General features: G+C 35.0%; 3 protein-coding genes across 4 annotated transcripts; 2 read left to right on the top strand and 1 right to left on the bottom strand.

Annotated features, from left to right (window-relative positions):
• Positions 1–23: 23 nt before the first annotated feature.
• Positions 24–9,404, top strand: LOC115975278 (dynamin-related protein 5A). The gene is made up of 16 exons (XM_031095994.1): positions 24–413; positions 2,191–2,254; positions 2,348–2,455; positions 2,788–2,889; positions 4,295–4,345; positions 4,545–4,606; positions 5,232–5,322; positions 5,550–5,614; positions 5,699–5,893; positions 6,024–6,143; positions 6,236–6,306; positions 6,437–6,662; positions 7,335–7,385; positions 8,347–8,575; positions 8,788–8,927; positions 9,033–9,404. Exons 1-16 carry the CDS (start codon positions 285–287, stop codon positions 9,159–9,161), a joined length of 1,833 nt encoding a protein of 610 aa, XP_030951854.1. The 5' UTR covers positions 24–284; the 3' UTR covers positions 9,162–9,404.
• Positions 9,405–11,102: 1,698 nt separating this feature from the next.
• LOC115975276 (GDSL esterase/lipase At4g10955) lies at positions 11,103–16,625 on the top strand. Of its 2 annotated transcripts, none has more exons than XM_031095993.1 (4): positions 11,103–11,315; positions 13,973–14,083; positions 14,902–15,870; positions 15,973–16,625. In XM_031095993.1, exons 2-4 carry the CDS (start codon positions 14,022–14,024, stop codon positions 16,013–16,015), a joined length of 1,074 nt encoding a protein of 357 aa, XP_030951853.1. In that variant the 5' UTR covers positions 11,103–11,315; positions 13,973–14,021; the 3' UTR covers positions 16,016–16,625. The 2 variants fall into 2 exon arrangements, with proteins under 2 accessions (XP_030951853.1, XP_030951852.1); XM_031095992.1 differs by having other exon boundaries at positions 13,968–14,083.
• Positions 16,626–20,289: 3,664 nt separating this feature from the next.
• Positions 20,290–21,303, bottom strand: LOC115977820. Its single transcript, XM_031099846.1, has one exon. It carries the CDS (start codon positions 21,161–21,163, stop codon positions 20,573–20,575), a length of 591 nt encoding a protein of 196 aa, XP_030955706.1. The 5' UTR covers positions 21,164–21,303; the 3' UTR covers positions 20,290–20,572.
• Between the last annotated feature and the right edge of the window lie 2,924 nt (positions 21,304–24,227).

Genomic DNA, 24,227 nt, shown 5'->3' with positions numbered 1-24,227 from the left:
TGTTAAAAGAGTAAAGAGTAAAGACTTTATTTGTTAAACTCGCTAGCAGCTGGCCGGTCGTTTCTCACTCTCACACGCGCTTTTCAAGTTTCAAATCCTTTTCTCCCTCACTTCCAAATTTCTAAACAAAATAGAAATTCAATCACACTCTACGCGCTTCATATCTCTGACTCTATCTCTCTCTAGTCTCTACTAGTCGGTGCATCGCTTTCTCAGATCTCCCTCTATCTCTGGCCGTCAGATCAGGCGGATCTGAATCTGATCGATACTCCGATCGGAGATAGATGGAGAACTTGATCTCACTCGTCAACAAAATCCAGAGAGCTTGTACCGCTCTCGGTGACCACGGCGAAGCCAGTGCATTGCCTACTCTTTGGGACTCTCTTCCCGCCATCGCCGTCGTCGGTGGCCAGGTCAACTCTCTCTCCCTCTCTCACTGTTTCATAGAGCTATGCTTCTTTGTTATGCTATTTACTTTTCGTTTTCGTTTCATTCAATTTGTTCTACGATCTATACTATTTGAGTAATAATTAGGTCATTTATTTTTTACTTGGATTTATCAAAAAAATTTAGCTTAGAACTTATATTTATAGTTATTCTTAATGATCGAAGATCTTTAAAGCTAGTAGCTCTTGAACGATTTTCATTCAAATTGTTTTAGGATCTGACTAAGTAATTAGGTATTTTACTTGGATTTATAAAAAAAGTTGGCATAGAAATGATATTAACAAGCTTATAGTTCATGATCGAAGATCTTTAAAGCTAGTAGCTCTTGAACGATTTGACGTTTTTTTTTTTTTTTTCATTCAAATTGTTTTAGGATCTAACTAAGTAATTAAGTATTTTACTTGGATTTATACAAAAATTTTGTATAGAAATGATATTAACAAGCTTATAGTTAATGATTGAAGAAGATCTTTAAAGCTAGTAGCTCTTGAACGATTTGACGTTTTTTTGGGTTTCGTTTCATTCAAATCGTTCCAGGATCTAACTAAGTAGTTAGGTATTTTACTTGGATTTACACAAAAATTTGGCATAGAAATGATAATAAAAATCTTATAGTTACACTTCTTCTTAATGATCAAAGAAGATCTTCAAAGTTGGTAGCTCTTGAACGATTCAACGTTTTTTTTTTTTTTTTTGGTTTCATTTCATTCAAATTTTTTTTAGGATCTAACTAAATAATTAGGTATTTTACTTGGATTTATACAAAAAATTGGTATAGAAATGACATTAACAAGCTTATAGTTATGCTGCTTCTTAATGATCAAGGAAGATCTTTAAAGCTAGTAGCTCTTGTTCGATTCGATGTTTTTTCGTTTCATTTCATTCATATTGTTTTAGGATCTAATAGGTATTTTCACTTGGATTTATTAACAAATTTTAGCTTAGAAATTATGTTCACTAGTTTATAGTTATGCTTATTATTAATGGTTTTCCATATGTGGTGTGGATTGTAAGTAAAACTTGGTGATTACATCGAAACTGAGAAATGAAGATGATCTTTAAAGCTAGTAGCTCTTGGAGTACTTAGATGAGGGTTTTTATTTTTATTTTTAAGTACGATTCTGTATTTGAAGTTGTTGTATGGATAGGGAACAATTTGAAATGACAGTGAGCCGAAAAATGAGTTTTGGCACTTTGATTTGAAGATTAATCTTTACCTTTATTGCAAACTCTTTGTGCTCCATTTCAAATATAAGCTATACTTCGGCTTCACAAATCAATCTATTGGTTTCTAGTTTTCTACTAATATTTCTTCAACAATTGCTATGGTTGCATTTGGATTTGAACATTTAGGATCAACGGATTTGAAGAACAATTGTTAGCAAAGATTTTTTGATATAAGTTTAAAGCTCAAATCCATCCTTAAATTTCATCAATAGAAAAGGATTGATATTCCATACTTGATTCAAGTCATTTAAAATAAAATTTGAAATCCAAATCTTTCTCTTTAAATATATCTTTACTCAAACATATAAGTATTTTGTGAAATATGAGGATGAGTCAGGTGGATGGGTTGTTATTGTGGTTTTGTTTTTATGCGTTTGGGGCGCTTCTATTTGCTATTTTGAAATTTTTGAAAGAGGCAGGATCTTGATGACCTGTCAACTTTGTAAAATGAATATTAGTTTTCTATCCATAGCCTGAGCAAGTGTTGTATTTTTGTGTTTTTTGATTGTGTCACAGAGTTCAGGGAAGTCGTCTGTGTTAGAGAGCATTGTTGGAAAGGACTTCTTACCTCGTGGATCTGGTAATATATATAGCATTCATACTTTTGGTGTATTCGTTTATTCTGATTTTTCTTGTTGATTATTTGAAAAATAATGGTGCAACTTATATGTAGGGATTGTTACTCGGCGTCCACTTGTCTTGCAGCTCCATAAGTTAGAGGAAGGCAGCAGAGAATATGCAGAGTTTCTTCACCTTCCGCGGAAAAGATTCACTGATTTTGGTAGATTTCTTCTTCCTTCCTTGATTTTTTAAAAAATTTCTGGATTGATATTGTCACTTGAAAATGCCATTTATGTTTTCTTGTTATCTATTAGGCTGCTATAAAGCTATTGTCTAACCACTATATACTACATCATGTCGTATCGTAATATGTAGATGCATCAGTGATTCAGTGGCCAATATATTTTATTTGTGAAATTAGTCTGTACACTCACACAAATACATGCACACAAACCACACAAGGACGGAGAGATAGAGGAGAGGGAGAAGTATATATTTGTGAAATTGTTTCGTTTTGCATGTTATCATTAATTATATTTGTATTTTGTGCAGCTGCTGTAAGGAAGGAGATTGCAGATGAGACTGATCGAGAAACTGGCCGCTCAAAGCAGATCTCTAGTGTTCCAATCCATCTTAGCATACATTCTCCTAATGGTAAGATAGGAATTATAACTTTGTTTTTGTTTGTTTGTTTTTATTCTTTTAATTTTTTTTTTTTTATAAGTGTTGTTTTTTTGTTTGTTTTTAGATATTGAATCTGTCTGAAGTTGGATGTACCTTTATTTCCATTCTGAAAACATGCTTTACTCATTGTGGTTTTGCTATAGAGCTAGATATAGAAGGTGTAAACTAATTGGAAAATTGGGTTGCTTTCATTCCTCTGTGCATGATAATACATTTTTGATTAATGTTGTGTTTCTGCATAGGAAAGTATAGTGTTCTTTATTGGTTTTTTTTGATAGGTAAGAGAACTTTATTAACAAAAAACTACTTCATACAAGAAGAATGAAGCAGCCAAAAAACATATGTACAGAAAAAGAAAAAACAACCCAAAGCAAATTTTGTACAGTACAACAAAAAGAGAATCTAAAAACGACGGAATGGAATGAGGTTATCAAAACGTATGGGTTTTATTTCTCTGCTTAGTAGGAATGCACATAGAAGCTGTAGTTTTGGTTTCCTTAAAAATTTGATGCATGTTTGCAATCTTTATCTTTGTTTTTACTTAATGTCATGTAGAATCATGCCTAGTGTTGGTAAAAGCATGCTTAAGCATGAAGCACCAAGGCTCCAGCGATTTTCGCCTCTAAAGCAAGGAACATTGAAAGAAATGCGCCTTATTTGGACTTTTTTAAGAAGCTCGAAGCATGCTTTTTTGTGCTTTTTTATATTTAAAAAAATAAAAAACCAAAATTAAATTGTAGTCAAAGGATCTTAACACTAGTGATATAAACCATTGGTTTGCTATTATAAAATTCATACCAAATTCAATGTTGTGGTGTGCTGGAACGCTGCTATACACTTCCCAACCCCTCCAACTTTACAAATTCTAATAAACCCATTTAGAACTGCAATCATTGCACAATCCATGGATCTTATATTGACTAATTCTTAGACTTATACCCATTAAGTGATTGAATTATTATTAATATTAGTAATTAGTCATAGGGAATTATGGCTACTAGAGATTTAAGAAAGGATATTGCATGAAAGCACTTATATCTAGTGGATCCAAAAAATAAAAATGACTTGACTTGCAATTTTTGTGGTAAAATTGCAAAAGGAGGGGCCTATCTATATAAATGTTATATGAATTATATAAAATGTTTTATTTCAATTTATATGATTATTTGATCACTTTATTGTTGTATTGCCCATTAATACTTATTTTTCAAATTTACTGAATTATTTTACCAACAATTATCATTCCATCTGTTGAATCATGGTCCTTCATCTGTTTTATCAAAGTCTCTGCAAATGTTCTGGACGTGCTATTATCCTGTAGCACCCCTTTTGGTTGAAGCATAACACACTTTGTAAATTTTTTTTCCTCTGGCAGTTGTGAACTTGACACTCATTGATCTTCCTGGGCTTACAAAAGTTGCTGTTGGTAAGTTACACGCGTCTCTTAATTTTGGCATTTGATATACTGACTCAGTATTGTACAAATGTTTGGCTGGGTCATCTTTCTGTTGGAACCTATAAGTTTTCCTTTCTTTTCCTAGGCTTTCTTTTCAACAAAACAAGCCTAAATTTCCTCTTTATAATTATATAATGTTGTAACTAACACTTTTTCCTGGGTAATATAGAGGGTCAACCGGACAGTATTGTGCACGACATTGAAAATATGGTTCGCTCCTACATTGAAAAGGTAATATTATAACTATTTGGTTTCTTTTTTTCATGCTATAAAAATAGCCAAATAGATTAGATGATGTTTGATTAATATGTGGATTTCTTTGGACTCCAAATTTTATGGAGTTTGAATAAGTTTTGCAAAAGATTCTTTCAGTCCCTCAAAACTGAGAATATGTCTTTGGGGACGAGTTCCCTTGGCCTCTTATCTCTGGCTTCATCTCTAATCTTAGAGGGAAAAGGGAACAATTAAAAACTAATTTGGTTGTTATGTTGGTTATTTTCTCAAGTACAGAGCTCCTATGCTAATCATCTAGTATCACATTTACCAGAGGATAGAAAATTTTCAATAGTTTATAATACTCAAATTCTAGGAACCAGTGGCTCACTCTTCTGGCATGCTTCTTTGATTTACTGTTTAGACCAGCCATTCTTTATATACAAATTCTTCTTTTTTTGTCATTGTAATTTCTTTTGTTTGCTGGTCCTCTGGGTAAATTCCATGAGTTATGACTTACAATTTATCATCACTTCTGTTGGAAATAATTCTTTTGCATTTTAGCCTATTAAACTTTTATGATTTATGCAAGGCTAAATTTCTAAGTTGTTGCATTGATTTGTTTGCTGTACATTTTATGCAGCCCAACTGTATAATTCTAGCCATTTCACCTGCCAATCAAGATCTGGCTACGTCAGATGCTATCAAAATCTCACGTGAAGTAGACCCTACAGGTAACTCCTTTATTGTTTCTTTAGGCCATGTCCTCTTATTTTTTTTTTTTCACATCTTCAATATACCCCCGTGGGTGCATTTAATGTTACAAGTGTTATCATCAACCATATATGCTAAGATGTATGATGTGATATGTTCAAACCTTGTAATGGTGGCCTTGTTTGACAATATGACTATGAGCAGCGGCTTTTTAGTTTTCTAATACTTTACTGTTTTCATTTTGCAGGGGATAGGACAATTGGAGTGTTGACAAAGATTGATCTTATGGATAAGGGTACTGATGCAGTGGATGTAAGTTAACAGGATCCTATGGCTAGAAGCATGACATGCGATTTTCAGATTTCTAAATTCTGACTCTTTCCTTTGGTTGCTTAGGTATTAGAAGGGAGGTCTATGCGGTTGAAATTCCCTTGGGTTGGGGTTGTGAACCGTTCACAAGCGGACATTAATAAGAATGTTGACATGATTGCTGCTCGTCGTAGAGAGCGTGAGTATTTTAATAGTACCCCAGAATACAAGCACCTAGCTCACAGGATGGGTTCTGAGCATCTAGCAAAGATGCTTTCAAAGGTGGGCAAATCAAAATTCTTGCCTTTCTAGTTTTTTTTTTTCCTTGCAAAAATAATTGTCAGTTTTTTTAAAATATTTTTACTGTTGTTGGAGTAGTTTGTATCACTTAATCAAATGGTTTATATTTCAGCATTTGGAAACTGTAATCAAGTCCAGAATCCCTGGCATCCAGTCCCTTATTAACAAAACAGTTTCTGAACTTGAAACTGAACTGAGTCGTCTTGGAAAGCCTATTGCTACAGATGCTGGAGTAAGTTTGATCCTTATCTTGTTTAAGCCTTCACATTTAGCAGATCCTCAATTCTGGATGATTTAATAGTGATTGCTTGCTTCGACATGCAGGGAAAGTTGTACATGATCATGGAGATTTGTCGTGCTTTTGATCAAATATACAAGGAGCATCTTGATGGCATGTAAGTTTGTACTTTAGTTGTCTTCCTTGATCATGGGCTGGGGCTCCTCCCAGCTTGGTTCAATGTGGCTTCTGTGTTGTATCCATGTTGTTATATAAATTTAATTGGTTGTGTTTATTGTTGTCCACAGACGCCCTGGTGGTGACAAAATTTACAACGTTTTTGATAACCAGCTTCCTGCTGCACTTAAAAGGTTGCAGTTTGACAAACAACTTTCTATGGAAAATATACGGAAGATCATAACTGAAGCTGATGGTTATCAACCTCATTTAATAGCTCCTGAGCAAGGATATCGTCGTCTCATAGAATCTACTATAATTTCCATCAGAGGTCCTGCTGAGGCAGCTGTTGATGCGGTAGGCATTAGGATTTAGGAGAAGAATGTGAACATTCTTTAAAAACTGACATTGACACCTGTTTCATCTCATTTAAAAATTAGTTGTATTTGTTGTTGTTATTGTGTTTTACTCCTTTGTGCATCCGCATCTAGAAAAGGTTTATGCAGTCGGTACCATTTATTCTTTTTGGCATCTTAATGTAGACCCTTTAAAGGACAGTTTCTGAGTATTCTGTTGGCATCACTGCCATTCATAGTCTAGGATATATACCGATTTGATAAGGATGTCAAACCTATTAACGCCTGATTTTTGAAGCTCAAATTTTTCTCCATGTATCACCCCCATGATAAAACCATTAGAGAAAGGTTGACCATGGCCCCAGTAGATGGGCCTGCCAATGCCAGAGGTTCCTTCCCAATTGCTTGATGGTGTTTGTATGGAAAGATAAAGCGTTGATGGAACATGATGATGAAATAGGGCATTCAGGTCTTACTGTTTTGGGTTGAGAAAAGTCCCAAATCCTGTCCTTTGATAAGGCCCATGTATTGCATTGGTATATAATTGAAAACTATGCAAAATCTTGTGGCTGCCAAAAAGTTGTTGAATTTTCTTTATGCACAAGTCCTGAGTCATTGCTGAATGACACTGCCTACTTCCTGATGAGCCATTTTTATTTTTTCATGATTCCAGGTTCATGCCCTACTTAAGGATCTAATTCACAAGGCTATCAGTGAGACTCTGGTATGTTCCTTACCATGCCAAGTTTTATGGCTACCATTGAATTTGTCTGTATTGTGTTATTTAAAGTTCAAATTAGATGCCTTTCATTAACTCAATATACATAAAAGTAACGCAGAAAAAAAACGTGAAGCATTTCTAAAATTGAGTTGATTAAATATTATTGTGGCCATGACTAATTTTAACCACGTGAAGTGCTTCTGTTGTGTAACAAAAAGAATTTCACCTGTGAAATTTGCTTTCTTAAATAAAGGGGAAATGTTTTTTGGAAGTTTAAGGAAACTATTGAAAGCCTTCAGAAATTGTAATTACCACTATAAAACTTGTGGGGGATCATTCAAATATGCATGGAGTTATAAGAGATCAGAATGGATTCATGTAACCATGTATAGTATTAGAAAATTTTGGAAGACCGAAAGTATTTGTTGGAGATAAAAGTATGGAATTTTTTTTTTGCATATTTTAAAATTTAGGAGTTGACGTTTGACATAATCGAGTGACAGATAATCTTAAATTTGGTGGCTTAGACCTTTGATTGCCTTTTACTCTCCTGTTAGGGAAATCTGTCTGCCATCTGTGCTAGTAAAATATGTTGAAGGTCATATGAAGATATTGATACAAGTTTTGGCCTTAGTTGAGAACTTTCTTATCCTTGCCAACAACAATACACACGCCTGTCCACCCACACCCAACCACCTGCAAACATGCACCAACACATGCATGCACACCCACCCCAAGGATATGAGCCTTCCAATTTACATTTTGCATCACAGCATTTAAGCCAATTAAAAATCTGAAAGTGTGCAGCTGCAGAAATAGACTCAGTATTCTCTCCAACTGTATAAATGACCCTGGACACTTGATACCCTTTTTTCCCCTGTTTTCTGTTCTTTATTATTCTCTTCGGATTTAAGTCCATAATTTTTTAAGCTGTTTTATAAGTGTTTCTTTATTGGACTCACAGGAGTTAAAGCAGTATCCTGGCCTCAGAGTAGAGGTTGGAAATGCAGCAATTGACTCACTCGACCAAATGAGGGATGAAAGTAAAAAAGCAACACTTCAGCTAGTTGATATGGAGTGTAGTTACCTGACAGTTGAGTTCTTCCGGAAGCTTCCTCAAGATATTGAGAAGGGTGGCAATCCAACACATTCAATTTTTGATAGATACAATGATTCATATCTCAGGCGAATTGGTAAGTCATACAACTTAAAGTTAGCAGGATGTGCTGGCAATTGTGCCTAAATTTGGTTATTTATTTATTTTTTATAAAAAATCTTTTTTCTATTCCTTTTAGCTTATTTATCTAAAGCTTCCTTCAAATGTTAACACTGAAATCGTGCAAATAGAAAGTCTGCATGGTTTGCTACTGATTATAAGTATTCTCTTTTCCCTACATATATACAGGAACAACTGTTTTGTCTTATGTCAATCTGGTTTGTGCAAGTTTACGAAATTCTATTCCGAAGTCCATTGTTTATTGTCAAGTGCGGGAGGCCAAAAGAAGCCTACTTGACCATTTCTTCATAGATTTGGGAAAAATGGATGTAAGACTGGATCCCTCCACGTCTTTATATTATATGTTTTCGTGAAATTTGATCTTTGTTGAGGGCAATTGATGAGTGTTAATTGACTTAAAAATTCTCTTGCAGCCCAAGCGTTTGTCATCATTATTGAATGAGGATCCAGCTATCATGGAGCGGCGAACTGCTCTAGCAAAGAGGCTGGAGTTGTACCGGAGTGCACAAGTGGATATTGATGCAGTTGCTTGGTCTAAGTAGAGCGATATACTACGTATGATCTCTTTTTATACGAGAGGAATTTGGTGTGATATCATTGGATGGAGATTGGAGAAGGGAGTGAGGTAGCTTGTTGTATTCTTTTTTTTTTTTTTGGTTACTAAATTTCCAAGATGTGATTTTCATCTTTTTCTAGGTGATATTTTACGTCATCTTTATGTATGATACATTTATACATACATTCTAGATAATATAGGAATGCGTTTTATTTTCCATTCGTTGTTATGCTAACTGTGGACGTTCTCTCTCTCTCTCTCTCTCTCTCTCTCTATATATATATATATATATATATATAATTCTTTATATTACAAATTATGATGATGTAAAAGCCAGCATAATGTTCATTATAATCAGTGTTAGAACGGACTTGCATTCATATATATGTTTGATTATATTCCATTACATTAACATATTCAATTAAAGCATTTAGCTAACAAGAAAGATTGCAAACCACTTGTGACGAAGTAATGGACCAAGCAGATAGCATGTTGACCTCCTTATTTTTCTGGTGATATTGAGTGTTCGATTCTTTTCTTGCACAAGGCTGAGAATATTGCCATTATGATACGGCTTTCAATTTTATTTACCCAAACCATGTTTATCTGTCACCAAATTCCTTCCAAACCGGCATGACTCCAGATGTGAGTGTATAGACAAACACGGTTGATATTCTGTTCCCATTATGTTTTCCTGAGAAATTCAAACCAAAATTTCACATTATCTCAAAGCGAAAATTGTGTAGCTGATGTTGTCGTTTCCTGTCACTCCGAAATGATGGTTAGGGTTGTCAAAAGAAATAATCAGTTTCAAGTAAGTACTCTCTAAGATTATTGTGTTTTCAAGAACCATCGTATGATTATTATTATTTTTATTATTACTATCATTATTATTATTATTTTTTAAAATTACAAAAGAAAGAAAGAAGAATCATCATGTTAAGTCTGTTGACAATTAGGGGAAAAAAATCATCTTCATTTATTTTTAGAATGTAGATGAATCATTTGAAGTTTTATAAATACTATAAAGCTTGAGTAGAAATGTAATTCTTACTTGTGGAATGGTAATGTAGATAAACCTAATGTTATTTTTCCGAAAAAAGACTGTCGTTGGACTGTAAACTGAGTGAGTAAAGTAGGGCAGCTATAATGAAGTTTATTTAGAACATTTTTGTTGGAGCTGTCTCAATATGTGTTGCTTGGGACAGATTGAAATATCTGCTAATGCAAATAGTTCTTGGAGTAGGAGGAAAGTCCTTCATTTTAATAAGAGAAGTTAGGCCGTTTTTTGAGATCTGGACGTTAGGAATTGCAGTAAACAGAATCTTGTCACCAAAATCTTTATGTTTTTTTTTTTTTGAAACAAAATATTTATGTTTTTATTTGTTGCTTTATTTATATTTTTGGATTGTGTTGTGGTGATTTATGGTGGTTGTGATTGTTTCAAATTCAATTGCTAAATTGTTAATTTTAGATACAAGCAACAATCAACCGGTAGTTTAAACGTTGGAGTCAATCTTAGATTTTTTCAAAACTTCTAGTTGTCTGCAGCAAAGTAAGACGATTTATCTCCAATGGCAATTGTTTGGATTAATTGTTATAACTTATAACCAAGCTTGCATTTTTAGTTCGACTGTTTGCCGAGCCTTTTAAGATGTATTATTTGTTTTTTGCGAGTTAATTACACCACTTGCTATTGCTTTTTCTAATTTTTATTTTATTTTTTATTTTTTATAAAAAATTAAAAAAACTGTAAAGAAAAATTAGTTAGTTTTTCATTTTCTCATAAAAAATTTTCAAAATAAAAATTAAAACAAGGGTCTTGCACAATTGTACCCGAACCCGAGCATAAAAAACGACACGGTCTGTTAAGCAAAGGCCAATTACTAGCTAAATAAAACGACATCGTTCAGACTAACGTTTTGGCTTCTCTCCCATCCGCTGCTTCAGATTCCGAAATTCCTAAAAAACATTCTCTAACTTTAAGGCTACGAAAGAGATAGCTTTCAAAAACCATATTTTTACATATGTCATTGTCCATGAAACACAAACACAACCACAACCGACTCCGAGGTTAATTTTCAAACAAACACCCTTCTGCAAAATCCATCGGATCTGCTATTCTTTTCTTTGTGAATAGGTACATTTCTCTTACTTATACATTCTCGTTTTCAATTTATTATAATTCTTTCTTTTCTTTTATTCTTCTGGCTTTTTATGTATAGCTAAATTAATTTTTAGCCTATAAAAGGTGGTTTTAATTATTCATCCTTCGAAAATGTTGGAACCTTGAAATGGGTTGTGTTTTTTTGAATTGCCTTTATAGGTAAGAAAATCATAGTTTCCAAAAATGATAGTCGAAGGAGGTGGTTTTAATTATTCAACCTTCGACACTGCCCGAACCTTAAAATGGGTTAGGTTTGAATTGCCTTTATATGTAAGAAAATCATAGTTTCCAAAATGATAGAGCTTTTGTGTTGGGTGTTTAGTATACATATAAGAGAACAGTTGCGGCTCTCGGAATTTTTGTTAGGTGGTCACTAAGAAATTTAAATTATAAAAAATCTAATAAAGCAATAACTTAAATATTTGCTACAATTATGAGTTGAGTCACTAAGGAGAGTAAAATTATTGTGATTACAAAGCTAAAAAAAATATAACTCTTGTCACCATAAAGGGGAACTGACGACCACAATATTTTTCTTGATACCATTTTTTAGGGAAAAATGAAATTAGAGATTATTTTTATTGAATAGGTTGAACGAGTTACAAATTTAAATGTTTAGTGATTTTTATCTTTTTGTTTTATAGTAGGATTTTTGTTGAATAATTAGATAACTTCTTGTTATTTGGTCTTATCCTGTTTATGTTGGTTGTTATTTGGGCTAATATTTATTGTTGTTATTTAAGTTTTTTATTTTTTATTTTTATTAAAGGGATTAAGGATTATGTTTGGGAGGGGGGGGGGAGGAATTAATTTTGCAGCAATGTTATGTCCACAATATTTTTACAATAAATTTTATGCAAAAAGCTATTATTGGTGGGTAAAAAAATAATATCAGTATTGAGTCCAAATTAGAATCAGTAACAACTAATCACGTTGGATTTGTTATAAAATTATTGTGAAAATGTTGTAAATGTAGCATTTTTTTTATTTTTGTTGAACCTAACTTTTTGTAATTCTCAATTCAGGGTGTTCAATATTTTTATTAAGGTGGTCACAATAGGTTAGTTTAACATATAATTCTTTTTTGGCAAGTGTACAGATGCAATTTTTTGCAAGTCAGGGTGGTCTTGTGACCACCCGGACTTGCATGTAGAGCCGCCAGTGTAAGACAGAGAGCTAGAATTTATTAATGGGTCTGATTTGAAGCATTTTTTGTTTTTGTTTTTGGGAAAATTAGTCAACAATACATATTGGGGTGTCCTCTATTTGGAGTGCATGAGAAAGAAAAGAATACATGCGAGGGACCCAAAATTTTGTAAAAAAGGGTTGGCTGCTTGGTTGTTGTTTATTGAGACATTATTTTGTACACCTGGGGAAATCTCATGGTGGACCATATCACTTGTTCACAATTCCACTAAAAAACTCTCTATTTAAAATTGCTTAGTCAGTTTAACTATATATATTTTTTTATTATAAGCTGGCTCAACAATTTTAAACAAATGAGAGTCTTTTAGTGGAATGATGGACAAGTGACGTGATCCACCATAAGGACTCTATAATTTCTTGTACACCTGGTCTTCATACACAGGTGAGCTCATGTGTGAAACTCACCTTATGTGAGAAGAGGGTGTGATACACTAGGTGCACTGAATAGTTTCATCAAATAGTCCTAGTTTTAAGACACTGTCGCTGTTGGAGGAGCTGAAAATTAGGCTGCTGATTATGATTTGGATGTTCTAGGAAGAAAATAGAAAATTTTTAAAAAGGAAGAGGTTTTAGTCTGGATGGCAGTTGAGTAAATTATTCCAGCTTGTGTTATGGGCAAGAGAGAATGAATTTAACTAAAATATTTGATCTTCTTTTGTTTTATTAAAGTTTATCTACCTGCAACCATTATCATACTTGCTAGACTACAAGGTGAAAAAGACAAGTTAATGTTAAGTGCAGGCTTGTTGCCCATTAGTTGGTATGCAAAATGTAAACTTATTGGGGAATAAGGGTTAGGGTCTACATGGAAAGATGGAAAAGTATGTGATTAAGCCCCCCAAGGAGTGGCAAAATTTGGCTGGGAATTACACCACATGAAATGTTGGTCACTGGTTTAAATCTTCCCCTTGTCTTCCCATTGGGGCCAAATCAAACTCACTCATTTAAAATTTAAAAAGGTGGAAAGAAAAAAAAAAAAAATGTTGTTTAGGTTAATGTTTTGAGACAAAGAATGCTTGTTATATTGCATATATGGTTTTAAATATTTCTTGAATGTGTATGGATCCCCTGCAAAAGGGCTGAAGGGCATGTTTTGTATAGAAAGGGATGTTGGTACTCCTTGTGAAGTTGGATGGAAAAACCTTGTGTACCTTTTTACAGTTCCCCTTGTTGAAAATGAAGAAGCATGTGGCTGTACATAACCCTAATGATGTTAATACGATAATCATGCATGGGAAAACTTGTGTCACATAACTTAGAAACTGTCTTTGGTGCTCTTGGACATTTTTGAAAGTACGTTTTGTTGGAATTGATTGTTATGATGAATTTTTTTTACTGATTTTGTACTTGTATCTAGTGTCCACAATGAAAATCTGTTATGATCTCTGTACACTTTCTGGTATTTCCTTGGCAATGCAGAACAGCTTTTAAGGATATTAAGAGGCAGAGAAAGAGAGAAGAACGCACGGTGTAATGGCCTCTGAGAGGGAAGATTTTAGCCTTTCGGGACCATTACATTTAACTTCTGTTGACTGGTGAGACCTTCAAACCTAACACCCCCCCCCCCCCCCCTCTTCAAATTTACTTTTCTTTATAGGTCTAAGGCCTCTGAGGTTCTTTTAAGAAAGGGAGTGACTGGAATGTTATATATTGAACTCCTGCAAGTGGACTATGGTTGTAATACTAGATTGATAATTAAACAATATAAAGATGGCTTGTTTCTGAGCTGTTTCATTCTATTGCAAAGTATAGTAGACAATATGGCAAACATTTAATGTCTGTATAATGAAATTACATCAAACTTACAACTACTGAAGTAAAGCTTCTTTTTCATGGGTGGAACATAGATTGGAACCATGACTTGTACGTTCCCACCTCCCCCTTCCCCTCCCCAAAAAAAAGTGGCATGTGTTCTAATTACACTCCAGTTTTTATAATTGAACGCATGTAGAAGGTGGAGCCTACTTATTTATTTGATTATATGTGTTGTGCTCTTTTCCTTCTTAGTTATTATCTTGCATATGTTTGTTGACATGACTTGGGTGCAATATATTTGACATCAGTTTGGATTCTTCCAGTTGAGTCCACTTTTTCTTTTTTTGTGAAAAAGAATGCACAGATGAAGATGTGAACTGTAGTCTTCCTGTTGGGGGCCTAGGGCCTATTAAGAATTCAAAGATTTTGTTCTTATGCTAAACTCCAATACATGGGCTAAATTTTGCTTGATGTTATCATGTTTTGTTCAATTTCATCAAGTATTGGAATAGTTTTAAGTCAATATTGGTTTTGCTGGATGTTCTCTTTCTGTATTTGCTAGATGATGAGGGAAAATTTTGTTATGTGCCATATGCAGGGAGAGTGCACATCATCGAAGGTCTGTTGCTGCCAGTTTGGTTCAGGCTGTCTACATTCTTGAGCGAGATCGCCAGGAGAAGCGTCAAGATTCCCAAGTCCTTGCTCCTCCTTGGTATGAGTTTTTCCATTTTCGGTTGCTTCGTCATCTTGTGGATGATGTTGATCATTCCATATTTGGTGCCGTTTATGAATTCAAACCTCCAGCATCTTACTGTAATGACTCACTAGATGGAAGTCCACGATATGTGATTGCATTCCGAGGCACCTTAAATAAACCAGATTCCCTCTCACGTGATCTTGAGTTGGATCTCCACCTCATCCAAAATGGGCTTCACCGGACATCTCGCTTTGAGATTGCTATGCAAGCTGTCCGAAACATTGTTGCTTCAGTAGGCGATTCAAATGTCTGGTTAGCTGGTCATTCTCTTGGGTCAGCAATGGCAATGCTTGCTGGGAAAACTATGGTCAAGAATGGCATGTTTATCGAATCTTTTCTCTTCAATCCACCATTCTTTTCAGCCCCTATTGAGAGAATTAAGGACAAAAAAGTGAAACATGGGATTCGATTTGCAAGCAGTGTGATCACAGCAGGACTTACTCTAGCTATGAAGGGTAACCATAACCACCGGAGAAACCAGGCAGAAGATCCGTTTGCTGCTTTGTCTGCATGGATCCCTTGTCTATTTGTGAATCCAGCAGATCATATTGGTTCAGAATATGTTGGCTATTTTGAACATAGGAAAAAGATGGAAGAGATTGGGGCAGGAGGTATTGAGAGGTTAGCGACCCAGAACACGATTGGGGGTCTACTAATGCATGCAATGGGGAAGGAGTCAGAGCCACCATTACACCTAATTCCTTCTGCAAGTCTGACGGTTAATCTAACTCCTTCACAGGAGTTTAAGCAAGCTCATGGAATTCATCAGTGGTGGCAACCTGATCTGCAATTGCAGACCAAGCTTTACAAGTACAAATAATTGTTGACATAATTATTCTTATTATTACTATTATTTCTGATACATCTTATTTCTGTCTGGGTGAGTAATTGATTTGGTCTTCCTTCTAATAGTTCATGGAAGCAGTTACCAGCCAATCGCATCCAATCAGATTGAAATTAAAACAAAAAAAGGAAGAAGGATCCAAGCTGTTTTGTTTCTATGGATGTAGAGGGTCAGAGACTATGGTTTGGAGCATGGAGTTTTGAAGCCAGGAATTCCTTTCATGGGCTGAACTGAACACATGCTACTTGAATTGCACATTTGCATGTACTTAGTGTCATTTTTTTTTGTTAATACTGTAGTTTGCAACCAGAGAAATTGGTTTGTTTTGTGGGAAATTTGTGTCTTGGATTTCATCAAGTCCTTGGTGAATGGTGATTAGACCAAGAAGTAAAAGCACAGCTGCTATTTGTTGGCTTAAGGCTTATGGTTACTTTTGTATTTTTTATGGGCTACCTAAGTGTAAGTGTTACACTTGATCTGTCTCTTTGAAATCCTTGGCTAAACGCACATAGTCTGGACGCTATGTTTGACTGTACCCTCATTTCAAATCTTTTTTCAAGGAAGATCTGTCGGTTGGAAAGGCGAGGCAAAGATGAATGTTTGATTTTAAGGCATATTCTGTTAACTTGTAAAAATCTGATAAAGTTGTAATTGTTTGAGGAAAAGTGAATGGAATTGGTGGATCCATTTTTCCACCAATCACAATGTTGTGAAAAGATTACATTTATATTCTATTATATGTGTGTGTATGTATGTTGTGTCCCATTTTTCCTTTTTTTTTTTGTTGTTGAATGACTCTATCTTCACAAATTGGTTTTTCTTTGACATTGTAGGATCTACTATTTGAAAGAAAATGGTGAAGAAGCAACTATATTTAGCTAAATTATCCTTTCCTACTGTAGTTCTCTTTATTTATTTATTTTTGAAAATTAGTTCTCTTCATTCAACTGGCCAGAGAACTCGGGGAAAAGTTTTTTTTTTTTTAAATAGAGCTTATTAAGCTAAAATGGTCATCGACACGTTCTTTATTGACTGACATCACTTTCATATCAAATGTTGTAAACAGTAATATCACTTTCATATGAGTCAACATTATTTTTATTAACACTAATCTCAATATGTCATCTAACAATTGTTGGGAAAAGGATTTTATTATTATTTTTTCTTAAAAGAGCAAAATTTATGGGGGCTAGATTTATAATTCTTTATTTATCACTTTGTGATTATTCTGCAACTATTTTTGACTAGAGTGTTAACAGCATCTAAAACTGCGCATTGAATTGGATACTTACCTTAAAAAGGCGCACAGGATTGAAAATTTCAAATACTTGTTGTGGGAGGTACATTTTGTCTAGTTGTTTGGCCGAAAGTAAACCATTAGCCATTAGGAGCAAGTTGAACACCCATTCAATTTGTCTGTGACCAATAGTATTGTGAGTAGGTTTGGATGATTCTTTCATTTCATGGAATTTATTTCATAGTACTATTATTGTATGTGTAGCCTTTTCTACTGTGATTGGTGTGTATAATAAAAGTAGTGTCAGTTGTAAATCAAAGTGAAAGTGATATTACTTATGTCATAATAGATCATGTCAACAAATATATATATATATATATATATATATATATAAAGTTTCTAAAAAAGTATATTTCCTTGTAATTACTCATATTATTAGCATGTCTCTTTTGTAGATTTTACCTATCAGTTACTAATTAACACTAATTGAATTGTTCATTTGATTTTGTTTTTGCTTTGAACACAAGTTAAGCAGAGCTCATTTAATCATTCATTTCATAATTGAATTGTTCATTTAGTTTCTTGAATCGTTCATAATTAATGATTCATATCATAATTAAATTGTTCATTTCATTTCTTTATCAAATAAATTTAAACTCATTTACATGTTACTTTTGATGATGCTTATTATTAATTTTTTACTTGATTAACTTATTCTTTTTCCTTATATAGTAAAATCACAACTAAAACTTATTACTCATTCATAAATTTATGTTAGTTTCAAATTGAGTGAAGAAGATTCTACTGATTTGGGAATTTAATAAGTCGGTTATAACAAATCTCAAATGGCATATATGACAGTTAAAAAAAAATGATTTCAATAGTATAGTGTGAAAGTAATGCATTAAAAGTCAAAATCAACCAAAAAAAAAAAAAAAAACTATAAAATCTGTTAGTGTCTCTAGCATTCTGTTGTGAATTAGCTTATATTATTTTGTTGTGAATCAGCTTATATTATTTCCAAGAAAGAGAGGAGAGCGTGAAGGAAATATTATCAAAGTTTAAAGCCACTTTTGTCAAGCTTTGTTCAAATCAAATTTCTAGAGAGGACCTCAATCATTTTCAGAATTACAATGTATATACCAAACCAAAGCCGTTTGTGAGAGCATTCATAATGGGAATGTTGAATGCCATATGTTGCCTCTATTTAGCATTTGTCTCTCAAAAACCTTCACCATCCATAATTGTAAAAAATTTTACAATTCTACTATAGTGCCACCCTACTTTTATGATGGTACTGTAGCAACTTGTATCCTATTTATATTATATTTTATATGCCTCCTTGTCTCTTTAGTATTCTCTCTCCATGTTCATCTTCTCTCTCCGTGTCCATATTTTCTTGGCGGCCTGGGTTTCTAATTGGCGGTGTGGGTTTCTGATCAGTGGCTTGGGGTTGCTGATTAGCGTGTGGAGATTGGCGAGTTAGCCTGGGTTTCTAATCGGCGGCTTGGGTTTGCTAATCGATGGCTTGGGGTTGCTGATCAGCGTGATGGGTTTCTTCGATTATTTTATTTTATTTTATTTTCTCTTGGTGGTTTTTATGGTAGCCGTTTCTTGTGATTATGGTTGTAGGTGGTGGTTTATGGCAATTTTTTGGGTTTCTTTTCCTCTTGGTGGTGGTTGTTGGTAGTGAGTTTGGTAGTGGTGGTGGTGGCAATCGGCATGGATTGATGGTGGGTTTTTCTTCAATTTTTTGTTTTGGGATTGTTGTTGTGATTTGCTAGGGTGGCTGGTGGTGTAGCTGTGATTTGGGTTTGTTTTGTGGGTGATTGTTGCTGGGCAGAGGATAGGTAAGTGATTGTTGATGGGTGGAGGAGGTTGTTGGGGTTTGGGTTTGTTCACCGTGGAGAGAGAGATAGGCGAGGAAGGAAGAGAGAAAAAATTAGAGAGAGCATTTTTTTATTTTTTTTTGGTTATATATTTTAGTAGATAATATATATTATTTTAACGAATAGAATAGAAAAATAAAAATAAAAATATTAAATATATTATAAAATAGTATAGTATAATTGATAGAGTAATTTTGTGAGATAATTTTTTGAGATGGTCCGGGATACAATTTCTCATTGTGAAAGCTTTGAAGCCAGATTTGACGAAATGTACTGCTAGTCCAAACAGTGCACGTGGTGAAATACAGGAAATGCGTGGGTTCACTGACAAAGTCTGTTTCTCTGTTTTAGACAGACGTGACACCTATAGTAAAAGTCAAAAAAGCAGACTCGAATCCCCATTAAAATGGACAATTATCACCACACCACACCAAGTGCAACCTTTGTCCCAATCCCTACTCCCTGCTGCACTTGTCCCAAAAATTTACACCTTTTTTTTTTTTTTGAACTCACTCACTCACTTACATTTTCACTCCCCTCTAGAGTCTAGACTCAGCCACCGCAGTAAATTTTTATAAAAATCACCGTCACCACTCACCACCACATCCACATGGCCACCACTCACCCTCCAGTTCTATCTCAATCATTGACCATGGAATTCGTGCTACACATTTTGTTCCTCAAAAGTCACAAAAACGACGCCATTTTGCTCACTTTTCTTAATTCCTGCAGTAGCACATAACAATAACAATAATAATAATAATAAAAATTATAATATTAAATCCTTAAACAGAGCCGCATTTTACGCATCTTTGTAATAAGATTGCACTCACTCACTCATTCATTCATTCACTCACGCGCTCTATCAGTATCAGGCTTTGCTTCACAATTGGACCGAATCCGATATGGTCGGTCTCCTAAAAATACTCTTATTCTCGCATCATAACTTTACTTACCGCCTAATTAATCTCGACAAAAAGCACCAAATACTACATTCCAAAAAACAAATTATGAAAGCAAATTTAATCATTACATTGAACAATGAATGATACAAGTAGAATTAATGACATAAACACTAGGAGTATATCCTACATTCCATAATTAAATTCAAGGATATAATTACATTGATCAATATAAATCAAATAATTTTCACCAAGATAAAATAACAAATTACCTTTGTTCGTCAATGCAGCTTAGTTGGAAACCTAAACAAAATACATGGCCTTTGAAACATAAAACCTGCTTATAAAAAGTAAAACTTTCCCAAAACTGCTCCCATAAGCCTATATTTTTAGTTCACTAACGAAAACTTGAGCTCATAATCAAGTTAATAATTTACAACAAAACTAAAAAATTCCCATTACAACCTCAAAAACCTAGAAACCTTAACTAGAAGGGGAAAAAAAAAAAAATCAATTTTTACACTTACCATCCACCAAAACAAATTGGGTAATCCAAATTAAAATTACCCATACAACCAAATTTCCCAAAACTAACATAAAAACAAAAACTAACAATCATAAAAAAAAAGAAAAAGAATTATTAGCAGTGGAAACCTAAGACAGATCCATCACTCACAGCAATGACAACCTTACAATCCGCTTTAGCGTCCACGTGGTGGGTAAAGATATGCAAGACCCGAACCCGACCCGCCATCTCCATCTTCGACTCTATCTCCATTGTCGGCCCGACCCGATACCCACCGCCACCTTGTACGGGTCCCATTGCACTCACCGTTTGTGGGGCCACCAAAGGGAAAGACTGAACAGCAAAAGTGGCCGCCATGTACTGGGTCCGACCCGAGTCGATTGTGCCGGCGGGTATGAACATGAACCCGACTTGGTTACCCGAATAGAGGAGCTGGAGTGTGCTGTCGTAGTGAGTGAAGGGGGCTTTGTTTGGGTTCCGAACGGCGACGTATTGGGAGAAAGTGAAGTTAACGGTGGAGGAGTTGTAGGAGACAGAGAAGGAAGGGAGGTTGACGGCGTTAACGGAGATTTTGGGGTCATGGGGTTTGAAGACAGTGAAGTAAACGATGAAGATGATGATGATAACGAAGATGAGGAAGACTGTGGCTACTATGCATGAAGCTAAGTTTGTACGGCCCGATGGGGGTCTCTGTGGTTTGCTCATTTTGCTTTTGCTTTTCCCTTTGCCTTTGCCTTTGCCTTTGCCTTTGCTTTGAGAGTGGGATTATCTATGTCATAGAGAGAGTGAGAAAGAGAGAGTAAGGAGGTGTGTTTGGATGTGGGGTTGGGGTATTTATTAAGGGTGAGTAAAAAGGAAAAGTGGGACAAATAGGAAAAATGAGTTTTTAATTGATGTTATCAATGATTCCATAAAATGGAGGAAGGATACAATTTTATAATGATGAGTATGATGCTGATGTGGCACATTAGCTGAGTCGATTATGATGAGTTGGCAACTCGGCTACTTATGATGATGTGAATGCCTAATTAACCTAAGCATGCCTTAATTGAAAAGTAACATACACTTGAAAGAGTAACGTTTTAGTTTTAGATAGAGGAGAAGTTCAAACCTTAATAAAATACGGTGAATTGTATAACTAAATCTCAAAACATCATCCTTGGAGCCAAATCTTTTGCTAGAATTCAAATTTCTAATCTATAAAAAGACTTAATATGGGATTTGTAGTGACATGTGAGGATTTTGTCCCTATATATGTTTGGATTATTGACATGAGTATTTTTATTTCAAACCAAATGAAAAGATTGTGAATCGGAAAAAAACTAGTGGAGAGATGATAAATGGATCATAAGTATGAAATTAAATGTCTTAATTTTAAGGCTAAAGTATTATTTACATCATTTAAAGTTGAGGTTGTTTTTAAATTGTTAATTCAAATATTATTTACACCCAAATAAGTGATATGCTAACATTTCGAGTTGATTCGACTCGATTAGAAAATGTATTGACTTGCTATAGAATTACATATCCAAACTGAGTCAAACTACAAAAAAATTGGACCAATCTTACTCATTTTTTGCATAGATTTCAATTTTGGTGTTTAATTTCCCATATGAGGCTCACGACTCACCGACATTGGCCCATATCTCATTCTTTTTGGTTCCAACATTTGCGAAATTCGTCAACTCACTAACATATGCTTCAACATGATGTCGTCCTTCATCAATATTTTTTAGGCCATCAGTAAAGTCATTCTCAGTCTATAGTATCTTCTCTCATTGGTCACTGATGCACCCATTTTCCAGCCCTTGTAGTTGTCTTTCGGCACATTCTTCCATTGTCATGATTCTAATTTGTATGGTTCTTTCTCCATTAGGTATGAATCATCATCCATCTAATCCGATCATTCACCGTCACCTTCTAGGCATCTTTAAGACATCAAGTTTCTATTTCAAATTTTAGGCATCATTAAGAATCTACATTGAGTTTGAGGGGAGTGTTAAAAGATATAACTCAAATAAGTTTATGTGTAATGGGCCAAGAGATCCAATATAATGTAGACATTGTTATGACTAACCCTAACTCCTATAAATACCCTATTAGGATTTTTTGAAACAAAGAATGCTTAGTGATGATGTAGATTCTATGAGATTCTTCCGTGGACATAGACAATTTAACTGAACCATACAACCCTTGTGTAAGGCCAGATTTGGATCCCTAGCCCAAAAGATGGATGGACCTAGGCCCAAAAAGCCCAAAACAATGAATTTATAGAAAGTGAGTTGGAAAACTGAGCTAAAATGAAAAGGACAACTAATAAAGTAGATTCAAATGATAAGAACAGGTAGTTAGATTGATTTAATCTAGAGAAAACCATCCTCGGCGCAATCCGAGCATATAAGTTCTCATATAATTCTCACAAGTTTGGTTACAAATTTGATTCCTGATTGCTACAGTGTTTTCCTCTTCTTTTCTCGATCTCACTTCTCCTACTGCTTCCTTCCCCTTTTATACTCTCTTCTCCCTTCATCTTTACCATCTACGTGCAGGCCAGATAGTTGGTGTTGATCCTTGTCCCATCAGCATCTTCCATAAGTCTTCATGTAGTAGCTATAAGACTGAAAATCATTGTTCAGGTATCACCTCCACATTAATGCGGACAGAGAGTTAGCTGTAGAGCATTTAATGCGGTGGTAATAGCTTTCTCCTTAGATATTTTAGGACTTCCCCCTATCCTATGTTTTTGTAATGCCCATCCATACCAACAGAACTTCCTGGAATGTTCCCCTGGACGGTAGACCACTTTTTCTGACCTCGGACTTGGTTAGCTGAGGAGGCATTCATCTTCGGCCCACCCTCTCGGGCCATTATGACGAAAACTAACTTCTTCATTTACCAACACGGACTCCCTTGACAACATTTATTCCTCCTCGGATGACCTCTCGTCCTCGAATTAGGCCTTAGGCCCAATGCCCCTACAATAGCCCCTTAAGATTCTTCTTTTTGGCTCCTCAGCAAGAAAGAAGCATTTCGACGTCACATTAGCTATTCCATGCCCATCACATATAACCTTTGCCCGTGTAGACGCTTTTTTAACTACCTAAGACACGTTCTTGACGTTTCGGCATACGAGACACACTCTTCATTAAATTTTTACGGCTCCTTGTTCCCCACGTTCTACGACGTGATGCAGATCTAACGGCTGAGGATTCTGTTGGGACATGGGTGGGAACTTTCCCGCTCTGTAGCTTTCTCTTTGATATAAATATCACTCAAATCAATCACTCACCTTATTTTAGCATTCACTTAGCTCTAGCGCACATACACTGAACCTGCCAACCTTCCCAACTCACTCGTGCTCTTACAAATACCAAAAGCCCGTCCGAGGATACTCTCTTTTCTTCTGTTAGTTTTCATAAATCCCTTTGACTTTATTTTTCCACAAACTTTTCTTTTCTTAATGTCATTTCCTCCTCGGATCTTCTTCCTTTTCATAATCTTCTTAGTGCTCCCAATTCTCCCTTAGGAATGGGTAGATTCAAAAGTTTGGTAGACTTTAAGGAGGGAATAGAGAGCTTTAGAGCTCTGTACAGGATCCCTCTAGGGGTAGGTATTAGGTATTGTAAAGAGGGGCAGTGGCACGAAGACATGCAAGAGGGAGAGGTAGTGATCCCGATGATTGCCTTTATAGAATGAGGGATAAGAATCCCTATGGGTAGAGTCACTAGGGACTACCTTAGGGCTCATAGGTTGACCTCTACCCAGTGTG

This window comes from Quercus lobata, chromosome 2, assembly GCF_001633185.2.
Source record: "Quercus lobata isolate SW786 chromosome 2, ValleyOak3.0 Primary Assembly, whole genome shotgun sequence".
In the NCBI taxonomy this organism is placed as follows: Eukaryota; Viridiplantae; Streptophyta; class Magnoliopsida; order Fagales; family Fagaceae; genus Quercus; species Quercus lobata.
Note: the sequence above shows the minus strand (reverse complement) of the source record. Positions and strands in the feature narration are given on the sequence as shown.